The sequence below is a fragment of the Uranotaenia lowii genome, chromosome 2 (genome assembly GCF_029784155.1).
Source record: "Uranotaenia lowii strain MFRU-FL chromosome 2, ASM2978415v1, whole genome shotgun sequence".
Lineage (NCBI taxonomy): Eukaryota > Metazoa > Arthropoda > Insecta > Diptera > Culicidae > Uranotaenia > Uranotaenia lowii.
This window is the reverse complement of record NC_073692.1, coordinates 337468312-337489282: the sequence shown is the minus strand read 5'-3', so window position 1 is coordinate 337489282 and position 20971 is coordinate 337468312. Positions and strand designations below refer to the sequence as shown.

General features: G+C 38.5%; 1 protein-coding gene across 1 annotated transcript; it reads right to left on the bottom strand.

Annotated features, from left to right (window-relative positions):
• Nucleotides 1-11406: 11406 nt before the first annotated feature.
• LOC129743010 (uncharacterized) lies at nucleotides 11407-12389 on the bottom strand. The gene is made up of 4 exons (XM_055734954.1): nucleotides 12262-12389; nucleotides 11998-12157; nucleotides 11574-11935; nucleotides 11407-11514 (listed from the first exon to the last, which is right to left on the bottom strand). The coding sequence occupies exons 1-4, from the start codon at nucleotides 12373-12375 to the stop codon at nucleotides 11407-11409; spliced, it is 744 nt and encodes a 247-aa protein (XP_055590929.1). The 5' UTR covers nucleotides 12376-12389.
• Between the last annotated feature and the right edge of the window lie 8582 nt (nucleotides 12390-20971).

The following is a 20971-nucleotide window of genomic DNA, read 5'->3' as shown; positions in this document are numbered from 1 at the left end:
GGAGATAACGAGAAAGCTTTTATAGTTCAGAAACTCTATCCTTAGACTGGTGGGTGCTACAGTTTACGATGTTTCCATAATGCGATAAGGTTAGTTATGATTTCCAAGAAGCCATTTGAAATCCCTTAGCTTAGATGATGGTTTATGAATAAATTTGAGCCTTTAATGAAATCAAAAATAAACATCTTTTGTGGGTTGAATAATTAGAAAGAAAGAATAGTGGCGGACTCATTTTAGGAAAATCAAAAAGGTTTCTTATTTTTGTCCCGCTGCTTTGTTACATCGCACACACGGTATTTATTTGCTAAGCTGTTCATTTGTATTAGGTTTCCACGCTTTGTCCGTTGCTTTGTTCTTCTAATTGAATTCCAAGAAGAGTTTTCAAAGATTTGCTAAAAATTTATGAGAACGTTTGCCTCCTAACCGATTTTATTACAACTGAAAGCTCTGGAGCATTTGAAGAACAACTGTCTTCAATTCATCATCAATCAGTAAGGACACGTCATTATTTATTGGTTAAAATTTGTTTTATTTGAGGAGTCAATTCAATTCATTAGACTCCTAAAGCATTTATAACCTGCTCGTACTGTTTTACTAACATTTTTATTGTGACTCATCAAACGTTTTTAAGATCATTTAATATATTTTTAACCGTTTTCGTAATTTTCTATTAGAAATTTTCTAACAATCATATGACATGAAAGATAATCCAGTTTAGAAAAGTTGTAAAATTTAAAAAAAATCTAGATTTTTTTTTTATTTGTTTTTGAAAGTGAAATAACATTTGAAAATATTCAAAAAAGAACATAAATTTTACTGAGCTATAATTTAAAATATACGAAGCCCTTGGTGACTTTTTTGTGGAAAAAATCTTTCAATATTTTTAAACTTCAAACTTAAAAATATCAAAAATTCGCGAGTTTGCGCGATTTTTTCTTTTGCACATGATTAATGAAGTTATAAATTTTCAAATGATATCAAACATTTTGCCGGGACTAGCTGGAAACATAAACAAAAACACTACTTTGTAAAAAAAATCAACGTTTAAAACAAAAAAATTAATAGAAGAATTTTTAAAGTAGTAAACAGTGTCCCCATTACCATCGATTTTTATCTATTGTACTCTCAATTATTTAACATTGAAGTTCATCATTTAAAATTTTCATTTTAAGATACTTAGAAAGTTTTATTCATAGATTTGACTTAGTCGCGCTGATTCAACAATTTTTAGAAAATTTGTATCTCATTAAAATACTAAAGTTTCGACAGCTGCTACAGCTTATAAACAAATTAGATGTCAAAACAATGACCAGCGCAAGGTGCTAAGTTTATTCAAGAATCAAATAAACATTGAATTAAAAATAACCAATGAAATTTAAATTTTGAGTTTTGGCCAGGTTTTTGGGTTGAATACTCCTGTGTGCGCCCGTAGAATGAAAACATTTAACTGTATTACCGTATTTTTTTCCACCTGGAGGCAAACCAGAGGCAACCTAGGTTCGCTCTAAATGCTGTCATCGTGCTCATTTATTGCTCTAGAGGCAACCTAGGTTCACTCGAAAAACGGACGGAGTCGCCCTGAGAAGAAAGTCAGTTTTGCGAAAAGTTCATCAATACTCTCAACGTTGTTGTCAAAACATTAAACAGCTGTTTATGGCTGAAAGCAAAACAGTGGAAATAATGAACGGGAAAATAATTATTGCCGCGATTTTGAACCTCTCAGCCAAGCAAAATCGTACTATCTGCTGTCCAGTGCAATCCGGACACGAAAAAAGGCAATTCGTCTGTGAAGAACCGAGTGAAGAACCGAGTGAAGAAATTCAGAAGGGAGAACAAAATGACAGCTGCATGTAAACATTGCGCTCGTTCTCACGCACACCTACGTATGGAATAATTCGAAACCCAAAAGTCGTTTTTTTATTCGGACGGTTCCAGAGCCAAATCAAGAATAAAAAAAAAATACGCCATAAGTGAACAGGTATTAGATACGATTTATAGCCGATATCTAAATTTATAAGCTTTTTTATCTTTAGCCAGTTAACGAAGATTTATTAGCCAATCAGTCCACCACCTTCCGTTCTCAGTTTCGTCAGTTCTTTTCGCAATAAGTGCTTGAATGCATGATAGGTAAGCAGAACTTACATTACAAGTATGTTCAGGATCGCCCCTGATGGCATGGATCGATAGCATCAGATATTCCGAGATTAAATAATAAAACCATACACACATTTTCAAACTACATTACAACGATTTAAGTGGACCGTATATTACCGAACTTTACAACTTAGAGCTAATTACAATGACTTCCGACAAAATACCTCTGATAATGACCATACAGGCCTCTGACACTGGCCCCAAGGGTCGCTGACTTGTTACCGTATTCGATGGTGGTTGGTTGGAAAAAGAGGCCGAGCCTTGGGGTGATTTTGGCTGGACCCTTTGGAAAATCCTCTTCGTGGCCGAGGAAAAGCCGATGATTTTGGCGCGCATCTCAGCCGTTAATGCGCGCAGCATCGCCATGTTGCTACTGGGTCATTTCGTCTCTTAGGATGGTTCATGGTGACTCGTTCGTTCAAGAACAAAGTATTTTCTAATTATTGTAGTCTAGTACCTAATATTGTAATTGAGAGGTACGCTCTGAGTAAGCAGACGACTGCTGAAATTTGGATTAACTACACGGTAAGGTTTCATATAATATGTAAAATGTAATAAGGGAACTTAACCTCAAAATGTTACAGGTTGTCACGACACTAAACCAACGGCTTAAGCCAAGTTTATATCGAATTGCTAGACGGTCAATCACTGACTGTAAGTTCGTTTCAACTAAATAACCAGGTATACGTCTAATATTGAATCTATTTTTAGTAATTTTACATTCTTTCGAAAGGAATTAATAATAAAATTGACTGATTAAACCGTCGTGCAACCAGTTGATTTATTTTTTTGTAGTATTCAAAATTCAATTTCATTTGAATACCTAATCAATATCAAATATGTACAGGGATCTCTTAAAACGAAATATTCTTTCCACTGAGATTCATGTTGCAATTAAGTTCTTGTAACGTAACATCTCCTCGCACTTATTAACTATATTATTTAAGTTCTAAGCATGAGTTGATTTTTGTGTGCGTTTTGTGTTTTTCCTTTTGCTGTCAGACATGCTGAGAACAGTTAGCGTCCATTACCAGGAAGCTCATATGAGCTTCTTGGTGTGGGGGAGTGTGGCGGGCCGCTAAGAAAAAAAGTGCTATTTCTAAGAATTTCCCAGAATTTCTTATTTGGAGCATAACTCAGAAACTGTTCTACTGAGACTTTTTGAATATCATTTACGAATTTCAAATTTAAATTTATCTGCATTTTTCATAGTTCAAAAATGCTATAAGGTTATTCGAGTTGAAGCTCTCGGCTAGTTCGGACGTACTTTGAGTTCTCTCAAGCGTGTATAGTAGGGTGTCCCAAAATTGCATAACTTCTGGGAATCTGGGGGCTCACCCTCCAAATGGTAGATTAGGATGGGCAGAACAAACTTTTGTATGGGGTCGATAAAAAAAAATCATGTTTAGAGGTTCCGCAAGCGCGATCTTTGAAAAAAGTCCACTTTCAAAAGATTTGATTTTAAATAAATTCTGGGTCCAAAAATTTTCATAAAATTTATATATTTTATATTTTTTTAATTTTGTTTGAGTTAAATACCACACGGAAAAAATGAAAAATTAATCAAATTTGTATCAAAATGTAAAACAAGCAAGCTATTTCCAAGAAAAAATTTTTTTTTGGTCCAAAAATTTCGAATTCAACTGACCAAAATGTGTACCAAGCGAAAATATTTTTGATACCAATGCCATCAAAAGATGCGGATTTTTGTTCAATTCAACTTTGCTGAACAAAACATATTGTTTGTATCATCGTGTAAAGAGCTATTCACGGTTTAATCCTAAATAAAAATTAAAATTTAGGATATTTTTTATTCAATTTATCAAATTTGTCTTAATAAATACCTACTTTTAAATCAAAATACTTGCAAAAAAGACTTTGATGGTTTAAGGAATTCATCAGAAGGCCATATGCCAAATTTGAGCGGAATCGAACTACAGGAAGGGGTTGCACTGAATCTCAAGTGTGAAAGGGATTCTGAGACATAGTGTTCTAAAGAAGCATAAAAAACTGGTTTTTCATCATACATTTTTTTTCCTTATCAATCGATTGCTTGATAATGGAAATTTTATTAAAATTTCAGTCAAGACTAATATTTCACCTGAAGACTGCAACTCGATTGGACTTAAAACAAAAAAGTTATGGCTTTTCAAAGATTGTGTTTTGGTTACAAATTGTCCTGTAAAACGTAATTAGTAAAATGTACCCATTGTGTGTTAAACGACAATTTGCCACAAAAATACAATCTTTGAACAGCCATAACTTTTTTGTTTTAAGTCCAATCGAGTTGCAGTCTTCAGGTGAAATGTAAGTCTTAACTGAATTTTTAATAAAATTTCCATTATCAAGCAATCGATTGATAAGGAAAAAAAATGTATGATGAAAAACCAGTTTTTTATGCTTCTTTAGAACACTATGTCTCAGAATCCCTTTCACACTTGAGATTCAGTGCAACCCCTTCCTGTAGTTCGATTCCGCTCAAATTTGGCATATGGCCTTCTGATGAATTCCTTAAACCATCAAAGTCTTTTTTGCAAGTATTTTGATTTTAAAGTAGGTATTTATTAAGACAAATTTGATAAATTGAATAAAAAATATCCTAAATTTTAATTTTTATTGAGGATTAAACCGTGAATAGCTCTTTACACGATGATACAAACAATATGTTTTGTTCAGCAAAGTTGAATTGCACAAAAATCCGCATCTTTTGATGGCATTGGTATCAAAAATATTTTCGCTTGGTACACATTTTGGTGAGTTCAATTCGAAATTTTTGGACCAAAAAAATTTTTTTCTTGGAAATAGCTTGCTTGTTTTACATTTTGAAACAAATTTGGTTAATTTTTCATTTTTTCCGTGTGGTATTTAACTCAAACAAAATCAAAAAAAAAATATAAAATATATAAATTTAATGAAAATTTTTGGACCCAGAATTTATTTAAAATCAAATCTTTTGAAAGTGAACTTTTTTCAAAGATCGTGCTTGCGGAACCTCTAAACATGATTTTTTTTTGTCGGCCCCATACAAAAGTTTGTTCTGCACATCCTAATCTACCATTTGGAGGGTGAGCCCCCAGATTCCCAGAAGTTATGCAATTTTGGGACACCCTAGTGTATAGTTCGGTAAAGTGAGTGTGGAAACTCTTGTTCGGTCATTACATCCGGGTAAAAATACCGTCGGGCCGATTACCCGACAGTTTTGGTTTTGTGTACCGCGATCGGGAAGAAAAAAAAAACAATCCAGTGCAAACCCATCCGTAAAAGTGGTTTTTTCGTGCTGAACAATCTTAGACGAGTGATTATTTCACTGTTGATTGCTGCTTCTGGGAGCAAAAAAAAGCAACTCTCAGAACCACGTTGTGACCTTGGAAGCCATCACCAAAGACTTATCTGGCTATTGAAGCCATCACAAAAGCGAGTGAGGGACGGCCACAAAACAAAGCCGCCGGACTGCTTCACAACTGTGCGAACGGAACGCTTATCAGCCGGAATAAAATCAAGTTTTTTGTATTTTTTTCATTTTTCTCTTTTTCTTCATTATCTAACCCTACTCTACTTTGCTATCTTTTCACTTTTATTGCTAGGTTAAAATAATTGGAATTCAATCATATTTTATTACGAGAAACATTTCTGTCTCCGTAATAGAATATGAGCGAAGACGAGGGATTAGTCTCACCAGTTTTTGTGGATGATGGTCGAGTTGTTCACGGAAATGCTGGGCATCTGGGAGGACCGAGCGCTTCCGAGAAAATGATCTCTGAGGATGAGACGGTTCATCCAGGTGCTGTGCTTCCGGAAGACAACTCGTCTCAGTCTTCATCAAAAACTCGTGTTGCCCCTCGGGTCATAGTGTACCCGGAGAATTCATCTTTTGCTGGTCCGTGGGTGGTTTTCATTCGGTCCAAGCCAAACTGAAAAATTTTGAATATTATTCAGATAACGAAAGATCTGGCAAGGTGGTCCTCCGTTACCAATATAACCAAGGTCACGCCAAACAAATTGCGGGTTGTGGTAACCAGTTCGAAAGCTGCTAACGAAATTTCGGCTAGTCATCATTTCATTTTAGAATACCACGTCTACATTCCGTCTCGAAATGTAGAAATTGAGGGCGTGGTCACAGATATGAGCCTGTCGGCAGAATACGTTAAGGCCAATGGGGTTGGCAAGTTCAAGATACTCGACGCGACTTCGGTCAAAATCTTGGATTGCCGCCAACTCAGAACTGCCACCTCTATTGATGGAATTAAAAAGTATTCACCGTCAGCTTCATTCTGTGTGACCTTTGAAGGTACCACCCTCCCTGACTATGTCTTGATAGACGGAATGTTGAGGCTTCCAGTTCGGCTTTTTATACCTCGTCCTATGAACTGCAGCAATTGTAAAACCCTAGGGCACACAGCATCGCATTGTTCCAACAAATCGCGCTGCTGCAAAGAGAATCATGAGGAGGAAGCGTGCCAATCATCAGAACCAAAAAGCATTTATTGCGGAGGCAACCCTCATGATATCTCTGCATGCGATGCGTTCCAGACTAGATGGGAAAAACAGAAACGTTCATTACAAGAACGTTCTAGACGTTCATATGCTGCAATTCTTAAGAGTGCTTCTCCACCGGCCCAATCAAATAACTTTTTTGCCACACTGCCAGTTGACGAGGTGGATACGGCATCGGATGATGAAGGACAACCTTTTGTCGTGATGGAGAACTCCAGGAAGCGAGTCAAAGCGTCTTCTTCCAAGATTAAACGAAAAATGCCTCCGGTAAATCGTCCATTCAACTTTACTAACAACCAAGTAAAACAAGTTCCTCCTGGATTCCAGGGGAAAATCACTCCTTCGAATGATCCAGCAGTTGCAGCTACATCGAAAAATTCCAACCAATGATATTCCGCCATCATCAAACACCAAATCCGGACTCTTTAAGTTGTCCGACATTGTGAACGGAATATTTTTGTCTTTTGATGTTTCCGATTCCGCCAAAACCATTATTACCTCGATGCTTCCCATCATAAAGACCTTCTTCCAGCAATTGATGCAAACTTGGCCCCTCCCTCCAGTGTTTATCTCTCTCGATGGATAATTTAAGCCGAGGGGTCGGAGATTTCACTGTGTTACAGTGGAATCACTGATAAGCTTATGTAACTCTGGACTCCCTTTTCATCTACCATCATTTCAATAGTTAGTGATTATACCGTTGATAGTGATGGCGCTAGTAGAATAGAAAATGCTTACACAGGAGCCTATGGTTCGGGAGTGATGAGCTAGATGTCGCCCAAAATTTCAGGGAGATAAAATATTCTTTCGTTTGCTTATGCAATTACATCAGTTTATCAGTAGTGGAATTGTCGTAGTTTTCTTCCTAAAATCGATTCGTTCAAACATCTACTTCACAAAACTAGTTGCGATATTTTTGCGTTATCCGAAACATGGCTTTCATCTCAATCTAACATATCATTTCACGATTTTAATATTATCCGCTTGGACCGCGATGATTCTTATGGAGGTGTACTTTTAGGGATCAATAAGCGCCACTCCTTTTACAGAATCCACCTTCCTTTATCAGGTGGAATTGAAGCTGTTGCATGTCATACAACTATAAGAGGTAAGGACTTATGTGTTGTCAGTTTGTACTGGCCTCAGAGAGTTGCAGTGGATCGAAGTCAGCTAGAGGACCTGTGTTCAGTATTACCTGAGCCAAGGTTGATCCTGGGCGACTTCAATTCACATGGAACTGTCTAGGGAGAACAAATTGACGATAGTCGTTCTGCTCTTATTTATGACATTTGCGACAGGTTCAATTTAACAGTTTTGAACACAGGTGAAAAAACACGAATACCTAAACCTCCTGCAAGACAAAGTGCAATTGACCTCTCACTCTGTTCAAATTCACTATCATTGGATTGCCAGTGGAAGGTGATTTTTGATCCCAATGGTAGTGATCACTTGCCAATTGAAATTACAATCACCAATGGGGTCAACCCTTCGAACACGATAAATATGGCATATGATCTCATAAGACACATCGACTGGAAGAAATATGCAGATGCAATTACTACAGCCCTAGATTCTGTGAATGACTTATCTCCTATGGAGGAATATAGCTTCCTAGCTCGCTTGATTCATGAAAGTGCGGTACAGGCTCAGACGAAACCCATCCCAAACCAATTGGTTCGTCGAACACCCCCCAATGCATGGTGGGACAGCCAGTGTTCCAAATTGCATGCCGAAAAATCAAAAGCATTTAAAGTCTTCCGAAAGCATGGTACACTTGACAACTTCCAATTGTATTGTTCCCTTGAAATCAATACAAAAAGTTGATCAAAGCAAAAAAAAACAGGCCTATTGGCGCAATTTTGTGGGAGGATTATCACGCGAAACGTCCTTAAGTACATTGTGGAATGTGGCACGACGAATGCGAAATCGTACTTCAACTAATGAAAGCGAGGAATATAGCCATAGTTGGATCTTCAGCTTCGCACGAAAAGTCTGTCCTGATTCAGCACCTGTGCAAAAAATTATTCGCAATGTGCCACCACGTAGGAGTGAAATGAATTCTAACTTTTCGATGGTTGAATTCTCACTTGCTCTCCTCTCTTGAAACAACTCAGCTCCAGGAGTTGATCAAATAAAATTCAACTTGTTGAAAAATCTTCCGGATGCTGCAAAGTTTCGCTTGTTGAATTTATTTAATCAATTCTTGGAGCAAAACATTGTTCCCGAAGACTGGAGACAGGTGAGAGTTATAGCTATCCAAAAGCCTGGAAAACCAGCATCCGATTTCAATTCCTATCGCCCTATAGCGATGTTGTCTTGTATACGGAAGTTGATGGAGAAAATGATCTTATTTCGTTTGGATAAGTGGGTAGAAACAAACGGCCTTCTTTCAGATACTCAGTTTGGGTTTCGAAGAGGCAAAGGAACAAACGATTGTCTTGGTTTGCTGTCTTCAGAGATACAACTGGCATACGCAAAACGTGAGCAAATGGCTTCAGTCTTTCTAGACATAAAGGGAGCTTTTGATGCAGTTTCAATTGAGGTGTTGTCAGAGAAATTGCATTCCCGAGGTCTGCCCCCTCTATTGAACAACATCTTATACAGCCTACTTTGTGAGAAACATCTGAACTTTGCTAACGGAGACATTGCAATTAGAAGAACCTTTTACATGGGCCTCCCACAAGGTTCATGTTTGAGTCCACTTTTGTACAACCTTTACGTAAGTGTCATCGACAGTTGTCTCTCTGAAGGCTGCACTTTAAGACAACTTGCGGTTGACGGCGTGGTGTCTGTCACAGGATCTACTGAGTCTCATCTGCACACACCTTTACAAGATACTTTAGACAGATTGTCAACCTGGGCTTTGGGGCTTGAGATTGAGTTTTCTCCACAGATAACGGAGATGGTTGTCTTCTCTAAAAAACATAGACCTGCTCAACCTAAGCTTCAACTCCTAGGCAGAACGATTACTCAATCGAGGTGTTTTAAGTACCTTGGGTTTTGGTTTGATTCCAAGTGCACCTGGAGAACTCATATTGAGTATTTGAAAGGAAAATGCCAGCAAAGAATTAATTTTCTCCGTTCAATTACCGGCACCTGGTGGGGAGCCCATCCTGAAGACCTTATCAAGTTATATCGAACAACTATTCTCTCAGTGATGGAGTACGGCAGTTTTTGCTTCCAATCAGCTGCCAAAACACATCTTATTAAACTCGAGCGTATTCAATATCGATGTCTTCGAATAGCACTGGGTTGTATGCCCTCAACACATACCATGAGTCTCGAGATTTTGGCAGGCGTACTCCCACTGAGAGATAGGTTTTATTCATTATCTCTTCGGTTCCTCATCAGGTGTGAGGTCATGGACCCATTGGTAATTTTAAATTTTGAAAAGCTTCTAGAGCAAAATCTTCATTCAAAATATATGACCATATATCATGAGTTCATGTCTATGCAGCTTAATCCTTCGTCGTATTCTCCTCTTCGTGTTTGTCACCCTGCCTACGACAATAATTCTGTCCAGTTTGATTTGTCCATGCAGCATGAAATCCGTGGTATCCCGGAACATCCTCGTTCTCTTATTGTTCCTAGGCTTTTTGATGAAAAATATGGACACGTTGATGCTGATAAAATGTACTTTACTGATGGATCCCTTATAGGCGAATGTACCGGGTTTGGAGTGTTCAACCAAATTTATAGTGCCTCCTACAGTCTGCAAGCCCCATGCTCAGTGTATACAGCAGAATTAGCAGCAATTTATTGTGCACTAGACAACGTAGCCTCCCGACCTGTTGAACACTACTTTATTGTTACGGATAGCCTAAGCTCTGTTGAGGCTATTCGTTCAATAAGACCCGGAAAGCACTCGCCATACTTCCTTGAGAAGATACGGGTAACATTGTGTGCTTTATTTAGACAAAGGTTTTTAATCACCTTTGTTTGGGTCCCTTCTCATTGCTCAATATCAGGCAATGAGCGGGCAGACTCTCTTGCAAAGGTGGGCGCGGTTGAAGGCGATGTTTATCATCGTCAAATCGCCTTCAGCGAATTCTACTTTTTGGTTCATAAAAACGCCCTTGTCAACTGGCAGCGCAAATGGAACGAAGATGAGTTCGGTCGGTGGCTTCACTCGATTATCCCGAAGGTTAGCCTCAAACCCTGGTTCAATAGGTTGGACCTAAGTCGAGATTTTATTCGAACGTTTTCCCGTCTTATGTCCAATCATGGTTCCTTAGACGCGTTACTCTATCGTGTTAATCTTGGTAGCAGCAACTTGTGCCGTTGCGGTCAAGGTTACCATGACATCGAGCATATTGTTTGGTCGTGTGAGGACCACCTTATCGCCAGAGCGAATTTAATAGACACCCTTCGGGCCCGAGGAAAACCACCTAACGTTCCAGTGAGGGGTGTGTTGGCTGCGGTAGACCTAGACTACATGTTCGAGTTATACCTTTTCCTAAAATCTATCGTTCTTCGTATATAAATCTTTTTTCCCTTTGCTTTGTTCTTTCTCTAACTAACGTAGTTTTAATCAATGATTTGTAAATACAAAAACAAGAGTTTGGCTCCTTAAAACCAGCGGTCAGAGCCGTTTCAAATAAACGAAATTTAAAAAAAAAATGCTATAAGGTTATGTAATTGATTTAAAACTCATAATTAAGTTCTTTTAAACATATATTTTTTCGAATTTTTTATCGGATATTTATTATGTTGAATACATACAAGGTAGATAAATTTGCTTGATGAACCCTGGAACTCTTATTCTAGAATACCAGTAGATGTAGGTGGTCTAGGTATAAGAACACATCTTTCCAGTTCTTTAACGAATATTAACCCATCTGGACATTGCACAACAGTCGCTGTGAGCTGAAAAATCATGGTTAATGTATTGTATATCGGTATGACAAATTACAGACCAGTTTTACCTTTCCACCACTTTTTTGGCAGCTGTAGTACTTAGTGTGATCACCTGGATACTCAAATCTTCCCTCCCGAGGACATAGGAATTCACATCGGATCAGTTTATCGTTGAAACCGTCATGCTCACCGGGACATTGAAGAGTCATTGGACCATCAGGGGCGCAGTAAAAGTATATTTTAGGATCCGGGGTGTACGCCCAGTATCGATTCTTTCCTGCGACACAATTTATTTGAAAGCAGTCTGCTGGAATTCTTGGCGGTACGCAATCTCCCGAAGTATGGTTATAAACCCAGTTCGAGTTGCAATTTAAAATAAGTGCTTCCTTATCTTTGTTGCAATAAATATATTGACGACAGTTGGTGGGTTCTGAAAAAAATGCTCAAAATCATGTTAATCTCAAGGAAACCCTTAACTTATACGAATCTCACGGGGGAAAATTCCTTCTTCGGGGCACAACTCGCTTGGTTCTCCTTTGCAAGGTTCATCGGTACATATTCCAGAGTTTTCTTTGCAATATGGCCTCGATTTGTCTATTTCGTCACATCTTTTCTGCGATCCAGCTACCGGATTTCCACTTGCCGAACATAGCTTGAAAATGGGTTTAAATCAAACAATTTTTATTTAGACTTTTTTCAACGATTATATACAGTTCTAATTTTGTAGAAAATAAACTTAAAAACAGTTAAACTCACAACAAACGATGAACAGTCGACACATGCCTGGCGTTGGCCTTTTTCGCAATCTGCCTGTATGGTTCCCACTAATCCGAGCAATACTGCTGCAATGCAAGCACTTGTCAAACTCATTTTTGTTGAAGCTATTGGAATCAACTGACCTCACAACCGCCAAGGGCCATGGTATTTATTCCAGAAGCAAACCTTCCCGAAAATAGGTTAATCCTGCTAGCTGAACTAGTTCCAGATTGAGCTAAGCTATTGAGAATGGATTTAATTTTTGAAGTACCAACCTCCCAACACTTTGCTTTTGATGATCTGGTACTGCTATCTTCAAGTGGGCAATTACAAATATAAAAAAAATACTAGCTGAGTCCACCCGGCCTTGCAGGGGTTTGCTTAAACTATAAATCGAAATTAAAAGTTAAGCTTCTCATTATTCTTTATTTTGGCCAATTGTCTTTGTTTGATCATGTAGGCTGAGCTAGCGTCGAAATTTGAACAACAAAAAAAAACCGTGCAAAAAACCCGTGTTAATTCCCGAAAACCGTGTAAAAAAAACGTGTTAATTCCAGAAAACCGTGTAAAAAAAGACCATTCAAATTCTGCAGCTCTGAAGTTCTGACACTTAAAACCTGAGACCTGAGACCTGAGACTTGAGACTTGAGACATGAGGCTTGAGACTTAAGTCATGACACCTGAGACATGAGACATGAGGCATGAGGCATGAGGCATGATACATGAGATATGAGACATGAGACATGAGACATGAGACATGAGACATGAGACATGAGACATCAGACATGAGACATGAGACATGAGACATGAGACATGAGACATGAGACATGAGATATGAGACATGAGACATGAGACATTAGACCTGAGATATGAGACCTAAGACCTGAGACCTGAGACCTGAGACATGAGACATAAGACATGAGACCTGAGGCATGAGACAAGAGCCATGAAAGATAAGACCTGAGACATGAGACTTTAGACCTGAGACAAGCTACTAGTGTTAGTACCGCGAGAAATTAGTTTAGCTCCGATTTCAACTTTCGACCGGTCAAGTGACACTATTTTTCGTCACCTACAAGACAAACCCTTTCACTAGAGGGGTCGTTAGTCTAAATCGGAGCTTAACTAACTTATTGCGGTCCTAACACTAGCAGCTTGTACTAGCGAAGTCGCGACACTATTTTTCGTCACCTACAAGTCAAACATTTTCACTAGAGGGGTCGCAAGTCTAAATCAGAGCTAAACTTATTTCTCGCGGTACTAACACTAGTAGCTTGTCTCAGGTCTAAAGTCTCATGTCTCAGGTCTAATCTTTCATGGCTCTTGTCTCATGCCTCAGGTCTCATGTCTCAGGTCTCAGATCTCAGGTCTCAGGTGTCAGGTCTCAGGTCTCAGGTCTCAGGTCTCATGCCTCATGCCTAATGTCTCATGTCTCATGTCTACATTCTCAAGTCCCAGGTCTCAAGTCTCAAGTCTTAGGTTTTAGGTCTCAGGTCTTAAGTGTCAGAACTTCAGAGCTGCAGAATTTCAATGGTCTTTTTTTACACGGTTTTCGGGATTCAACACGGTTTTTTTTCACGGTTTTTTTACGCGGTACGTAAATCAGTGTTAAAAAAAAACTTTACTGTACATAGCTAGTCACCGTTGATTCATTTTTATTAATTTATGTTTCGAAACTTTAAATGCATTCTTGAACTGATCTTGCCATTTAAAATGTACTGTTTCTTAATTTTTTGTCATGAATTTTCAAAGAAGGTTAAAAAATCATATTAGTACAGATTTATACTGGTAAAACCACAGATTTTTTCCAGTAATCTAAACTATAACAAGCATTGATTGATAATCTACAATTAAAAGAATTCCATTCTTCATTCAGTGGACGTACAATACTGAAGAATCTCATGTGACAAACAATGAAATTTTTGAATTTTCCAGAGGCAAGAATTGTCATGAATTATCATGAATTTCGAAAATTTTACCAGTTGTCAGTCAGGAGCATATGTTTTGAAGATTAAAATTTTCGGCTGTTCCAGTTAAATTCTACCAAATACTTCCGGATTTAAGAATGGATTAGCTAAATCTGGGTAATGTCATAAAAAGATTGATAATTTAAAAAAAAAATATTTCTCTTTACTCTGTTATTTTATAAGCTCTCGTTGGCCGAAGAAATTATAAATATAATGGTTATGTAAAAATTTTCAAATTTTGTATTTAAACATCATGCAAAGTATTCATAGAGGCTTGATGTGCATTTAAAATTTTCTTGACTTGATATTTGCCATCGCATTAAAATTGATATTTAATTTAACAATATTAGAAGAGTTGACGATCCTGAAGAAAATTCTCCTACTTAATGATAATAAGAAACAGATTTTAAAGAAATATCCAGGAGAAAAAAATACTCTGACAGATTTTAAGTTATTTTCGTAAAATCTATGTTCATTGATCATTCATATAATTTTTTTTAATTGAAAAAGTCAATAAATCTTCAATGTGGCTCTTTTTTAAACTCTAAAATTTTTAAAACTGGAAGGTTTTGGCTCTACCGACTCAAAAGGTTGCCGATCTATGGTCTAGTCTGCTATAAATTGTTAACTGAGCTGTTTTTTTTATTAATGTCATCATTAGGAGGAAAAAAAATCTAGTTTTGATTACCGGATCTGGTTTCTGGCTAGTTTTTGAGGTTCACGAAGTTTTTCCTCCATACTTCCAAATCGCATTTTGAACCGTTTCAATGCTGCCTTTTACAACTAGCTCAGCGAAATGTTAGGGAAAGTATGTATATCATTTTTGCATCATATTTTTGCGCTTTTCCGGGAAAATGCTTCTCAACCTCATGAAAATTATGAAAACGGGAGCTAACGTTACACTGAGAAATAAGTTAAACTGCAAACAATAACACACAGCGGCAATTATTATATGATACTAGCTGACCCGGTGTGCTTTGCTACACCTTTCAGAATCAAATGATATTTTCAGAAATCATTCAAATTTTTATTGTTTTTGGTATTATTTTAAATCAAATTATGACGAAATTAATAAGCAACCACTATAAAATGAAACCTTCTGCTGGAGTTTCAAATTGCAACACAAACTATAACTTATATTCTCAATCTTGATTTATAAATTTGTTTTAAAGATCTGATAATTTTGATCTGTTTCCTTAAGTTTCGCCCTAAAAAGAAGTGTCCCAAATTAATCGTTCGCAAATAATCTAACTTATAAAGTATGGTTGTTTTTGCTTGATATGTTCTGGATCATTGGATGGATTGTAATTTTTAATAAACATTTTTTTCGTTCCCAAAAATCCTCTTATATCCAATATAGTTCCATTGGTTGATAAGTATTTAAGTTTTACAACAAAAATTGTATGGAGCCCCTTTCTTTCTTTCCCTCTCTACACTGTAAAGCATAAGAGTCTATAACAATCGTAGAAACATATCTCGTAACCAAGTACCTTTCCATGCCATATTTGTTTCCATTTGTTGGCTTCGTAAGCATAAATTGAGAACATATGCTAACAAAATTGTATTGGGCTCACCTCCCTCCTCCCATGTACCTTCTCACTGAAAGGAGGATGATGTGTCAAATAATCATAGAATCATACCAAAATGATTTTCCATGTAAAGTATTGTCCATTTCTCGGATTTTGTAAAATAAAAGTTAAATGAAAGCTTCCCTCTTCCCTTCCTATATTCCATGCCATGCCAAATTTGGTTTTATTTTAGTAGTATATTTTTGAGTTATGTATAAACTTGAAAGGGAGTATCGTCCCCCTTTCCGTTGTCTTCTTTCGATAGAGGGTTGATAACTTAATATTCATAAAAGTATTTTTCGTACTCAAATACTTTTTGATAATTATGATGAAATTTGGTTTCATTTGCTCGATTAATTCTCGAATTATGCAAAAAAAAATGGAAACCCCCCCTTCTTCCTTTATATCTTACCGCTTAAAAGGTACGGCTTCAATTTATAATAGAAACATTTCTCGTATCCAAATCCACTCACATGTCAAATATGGTTCAATTTGCTTGATCAGCTCTCCAGTTATACTGAAAATTGTAAGGGAGACCTCGCCTCCCCCTTTTCATCCACCTCTTCGAAAGAGTGAGGGATACCAAATACTTATAGAAGCATTTCTCGTACCCAAGTATCGTTCCATGCCAAATTTGGTTCCCTTTGCTATTATAGTTCTTGAGTTATGCAGTAAAAATTGTATGAAACTCCCCTCCCTTTTTCCTTCCTCCCCGCTTTAAGAAGGAAGGGGTCTCAAACAATCATTAGAACATGTCACGTTCCCAAATACCCGCCCATGCCAAGTTTGGTTCCATTTGCTTAATTACTTTCTTAGTTATGTTGAAAACTATAAAAGAGGCCCCTCCCCCCTTTATATCTCCCTACTGGAAAGAGGGAGGGGTCTCAAATAATCATAGAAATATTTTTCGTATCCAAATACCCTCCCATGCCAAATTTGGTTCCATTTGCTTTATTAGTTTTTGAACTATATAAAAAAATATGAAAGAGACCCCTCCCCCTTTCAACTGCAAAGAGGAAGGGGTCTCAAATAATCATTGAAATATTTTTCGTATCCAAATACCTTCCCATGCCAAATTTGGATCCAATATCTTGATTAGTTCTCGAGTTATATGAAAAATTGTAAGGTAGCCCCCCTCCCCCCTTCCTATCACGCCACTGAAAGGAGGGAGGGGTACCAAATATTCATAGAATTATTCCTCGTTCCCAAATACCACCCCATGCCAAATGTGATACCATTTGCTTGATGGGTTCTCGAGCTATGCAAAAAATTGTCTTTTGTTTGGGAGGCCCTTCCCCCCCTTCATGAGAGAGGGAGGGGTCTCTAACCACAATAGGAACCTTCCCCTGCCTCCAATACCCCCACCTGCCAAGTTTCACGCAAATCGGTTCAGTAGTTTCCGAGTCTATAGGGAACAGACAGACAGACAGACAGACAGACAGACAGACAGACAGACAGACAGACAGACAGAAATTCATTTATATATATATATATATATATATATATATATATATATATATATATATATATATATATATATATATATATATATATATATATATATATATATATATATATATATATATATATATATATATATATATATATATATATATATATATATATATATATATGTAGATATCTCGCCGCCTTAGTGGTGCAAGGACTAATGCAAGAATGCCGCTGAAATACCGAGCAGGTCAGCCGCTGACAGATCGAACAGATCAGCTCTAGCGTTGGACTGAGCATTTTGAACAACTCCTCCGAGTTACAAATAACAATGGCCAACAGAACCCGCAGTTCGAGGCGCCCACAGTAAGTTGCATTAATGGCGTAAACTCGGAAGCACCCTCGCTGGCTGAAATAGAAGCGACAATCAAAGACATGACATCCAACAAAGCGCCTGGAATCGATTGCATTCCTGCTGAAATGCTCAAAGCCGACCCTGCCTTGTCAGCACAAATGTTGCACCGTCTTTTCGCTGACATCTGGGATACTGCAACATTCCCGGCCGACTGGATGCAGGGTATCCTCGTAAAGGTCCCAAAGAAAGGAGACCTGACAGAGTGCGGTAACTGGTGAGGCAAAACGTTGATCTGTGTCTGTACAACCCTCAAAGTATTCTGCAAAGTGATCCAGGAGAACAGGATCCAGGAGAAAATCGACGCTAAACTCCGACGGCAAAAAGCAGGATTCCGATCCGGACGATCATGTGTGGACTACATCACAACGCTACGAATCATACTGGAACAAATCAACGAATTCCAGCACTCTCTTCTGCTGATGTTCGGTGATTTCGAAAAAGCATTTGACCGACTGAACCACGAAAACATCTGGGCTGCTCTAAGACGACGAGGGGTCCCAGAGAAACAAGTCCATCTCATCGTTTTCGTGCAAGGTCGTCTTGTCCGATCCAATCCCTGTAACTGCTGGAGTGAGACAGTATTATCCCGTCAATATTATCACGACAGTACCTTTTACCGTAGACTCGAAATTCGTTCTTATTGCGATTGTGAGTAGCGTTCAGAATTCAAAATGCCAGTAAACAAAACTATCGTAAGTTTATCCTTAGGATTGTGCCTCAGCACACAACAGAAAATCAATAGAGGGATTTGCAATAATGTTGATTTTAGTGGTTTATCGCCTTAGATCTAAATTTACCTTTATTTGCCTGGTCTTCTGTTTGCGCGGTGTGAAGTCCTTGATTTCAGATTCAAATATTTACTTGCACGCAGATTCTTCGTCTGTCTGGCTGCAGTCGTCATGCCACGAAAATTCCAATTGGAATCGTGTACTGCATCTCTCCTTGATGCACGATGTCAAAAGGTAAACAATTTGTTTGTTCACCAACACCAATTCCCGCGTGCAATTGCACCATGGATGCACTTTCCGAGGCCGGGTATTCACACTCACACTTACTCTTGCTCTTCGGGTATGGGAACACCGTATTGATACGAGTGCTAATCACGCACACCAAGAATGTTTCCTCGCTACAAACTTTCGATTCTTCAATGTGATAATATCACTATTTCACCCTCCAAAACACTATAATCGACGGCTATTTCTTCTTGCCTTTCCTCTCCACAATTCGCTCGACGCGACGGATGGCAAATCCCACTAGAACTACACTCAACTGGCCAGCGAGACGGTTTCACGGTAAGCGTTGATCGCGACCCTCCGAGTATCCACTATCACTGAAGCTCCTACAATGCGACGATCCCCGCTTGCACAATGATGTGCGTATGTTTGATGCTCAAAGGTCTACTTTCAGCACCTATACAAAAACCCTGAGTTAAGTGTGTTAGTTTCGGGTGACTTTTAATATCATTACGCTAGACTTTTTACCTCGTTGAGGGCCTTTGCAGTTCTTATGAGACTCTTATAGGAATGATCCGGTTAGTACCGTATAGGGTGTTTCATCACGTCTTGGTTCTCGTTGTCTGCTATGGGGATTGTTTTTTGTTATATGGACCATATTCTGAAGAATGACATATTACCTGTTTGATGCGACTGCGAAATGCGTTTTGGCCTATTTGCTGTTTCTTCGAATGGCAGAATTTATGTACGCTGCAATTCTTGCATGCGGTTCTAAAATCAGTAATTGATAGCGTTTAATTAACATTCATGCTACGCCAATTGTTGAGCTTATCGAAACATTACCTGAAGATGATTTTGCTTTTTTTTTTGAAGATGATCACGCATGCATGTGCGTTTTCGCGACTGCCGAAGTTTCACCAATTTGTCCACAAGTGTGAATATTTTGTTATTGAAGGGCAATCTTGTGTCAGGCGCTCGAATTCACGATACCACTGCTTTTATACGCGACTTAGTTGAAATAGATAATTGCCTTTGAAACACTTTCGGCTGATGTGACGATGATAGTCATTTATCATGTCACCGTCTTCAGGCTTTTTCGCTAAATGCTTAGCGGAAGTCGCTAGTTGACATATCCATAGTTCTCAGGCTCTCGATGGAGAAGTTTGTCAGTTTTTGACACTTCTCTCGCAGTACAGGCAATGTTGAATTTTATGAATTCTAGTGGACTCTATTTTATTTTATCTAGAGCAGATTTATGTTAACTAGTAATAACAGGAATGTATTTTGTCACCGCTGCTATTTCTCATCGTAATGGATGATATCTTGACTGGATCGATTGTAGATCGATGTAGACCAAACCGAGGATTGCCATGGAATCCTTCAGCAATTGAGCAACTGAACGACCTTGACCTGGCAGACGATATTGTTTTGCTCGCCCAAACACAACAAGACATGCAGAGCAAACTCGACGACCTCACCGAAAGTTCCAAGGCAGCAGGTCTCAAAATCAATGTCGGAAAGACCAAGTGGATGGAAATCAACACAGAAAATCGTTCCAATTTGGACAACAGGTTGAGACAGTGGAGTGCTTCCAGTATCTTAGTAGCCAGATTACGCCTGATGGTGGTACCAAGAAGGACATCGAAACCCGGATCAGAAAAGCCCGATTTGCGTTTGCGAGTCTCCGAAACATCTGGCGGTCACGCCAGATCTCTCTACGAACTAAGATCCGAATCTTCAACTCAAACGTCAAATCCGTATTGCTGTACGGGTGTGAAACTTGGTGCACATATGCGGTGACGACGCGAAAACTGCAAGTTTTTGTGAATCGCAGCCTGCGGAACATCATCCGCGCTTGGTGGCCTGGCAACTGGATCTCAAACGTTGAACTTCATCGCCGGTGTCATCAAAAGGCGCTAGAAATTGAGATTCGGGAACGTAAGTGGAGATGGATTGGGCTCACGCTGCGAAGAGATAAAAACGAGATTTGCAGAGAGGCGCTTGACTGGAATCCTGATGGGCATCGAAGAAGAGGCAGGCCCAAAAGCTCGTGGCGGTGAAGTCTAGCCGCTGAAATCCGCACAGTTGACGAGAACCTTGGCTGGCAGCAAGTGAAGACGCTGGCTCCGGATCGCCAGCAGTGGAGATCTTTTATCTCAGCCCTATGCGTCGGTCAATCGGCGCCGGACCCTTAGGTAGGTAGGTAATTACACTTAGGAGGAGGGAAACGTCAAAAGTAGCTCGAAACGATTGGACCAACTGGCAAGTAATTTCGTTTTTGTTCTTGCCAAAAAAAATCAATGGAACCAACAACATTTCCCATCCAATATCGAATTCTAAATATTCAATCAAGGTAAA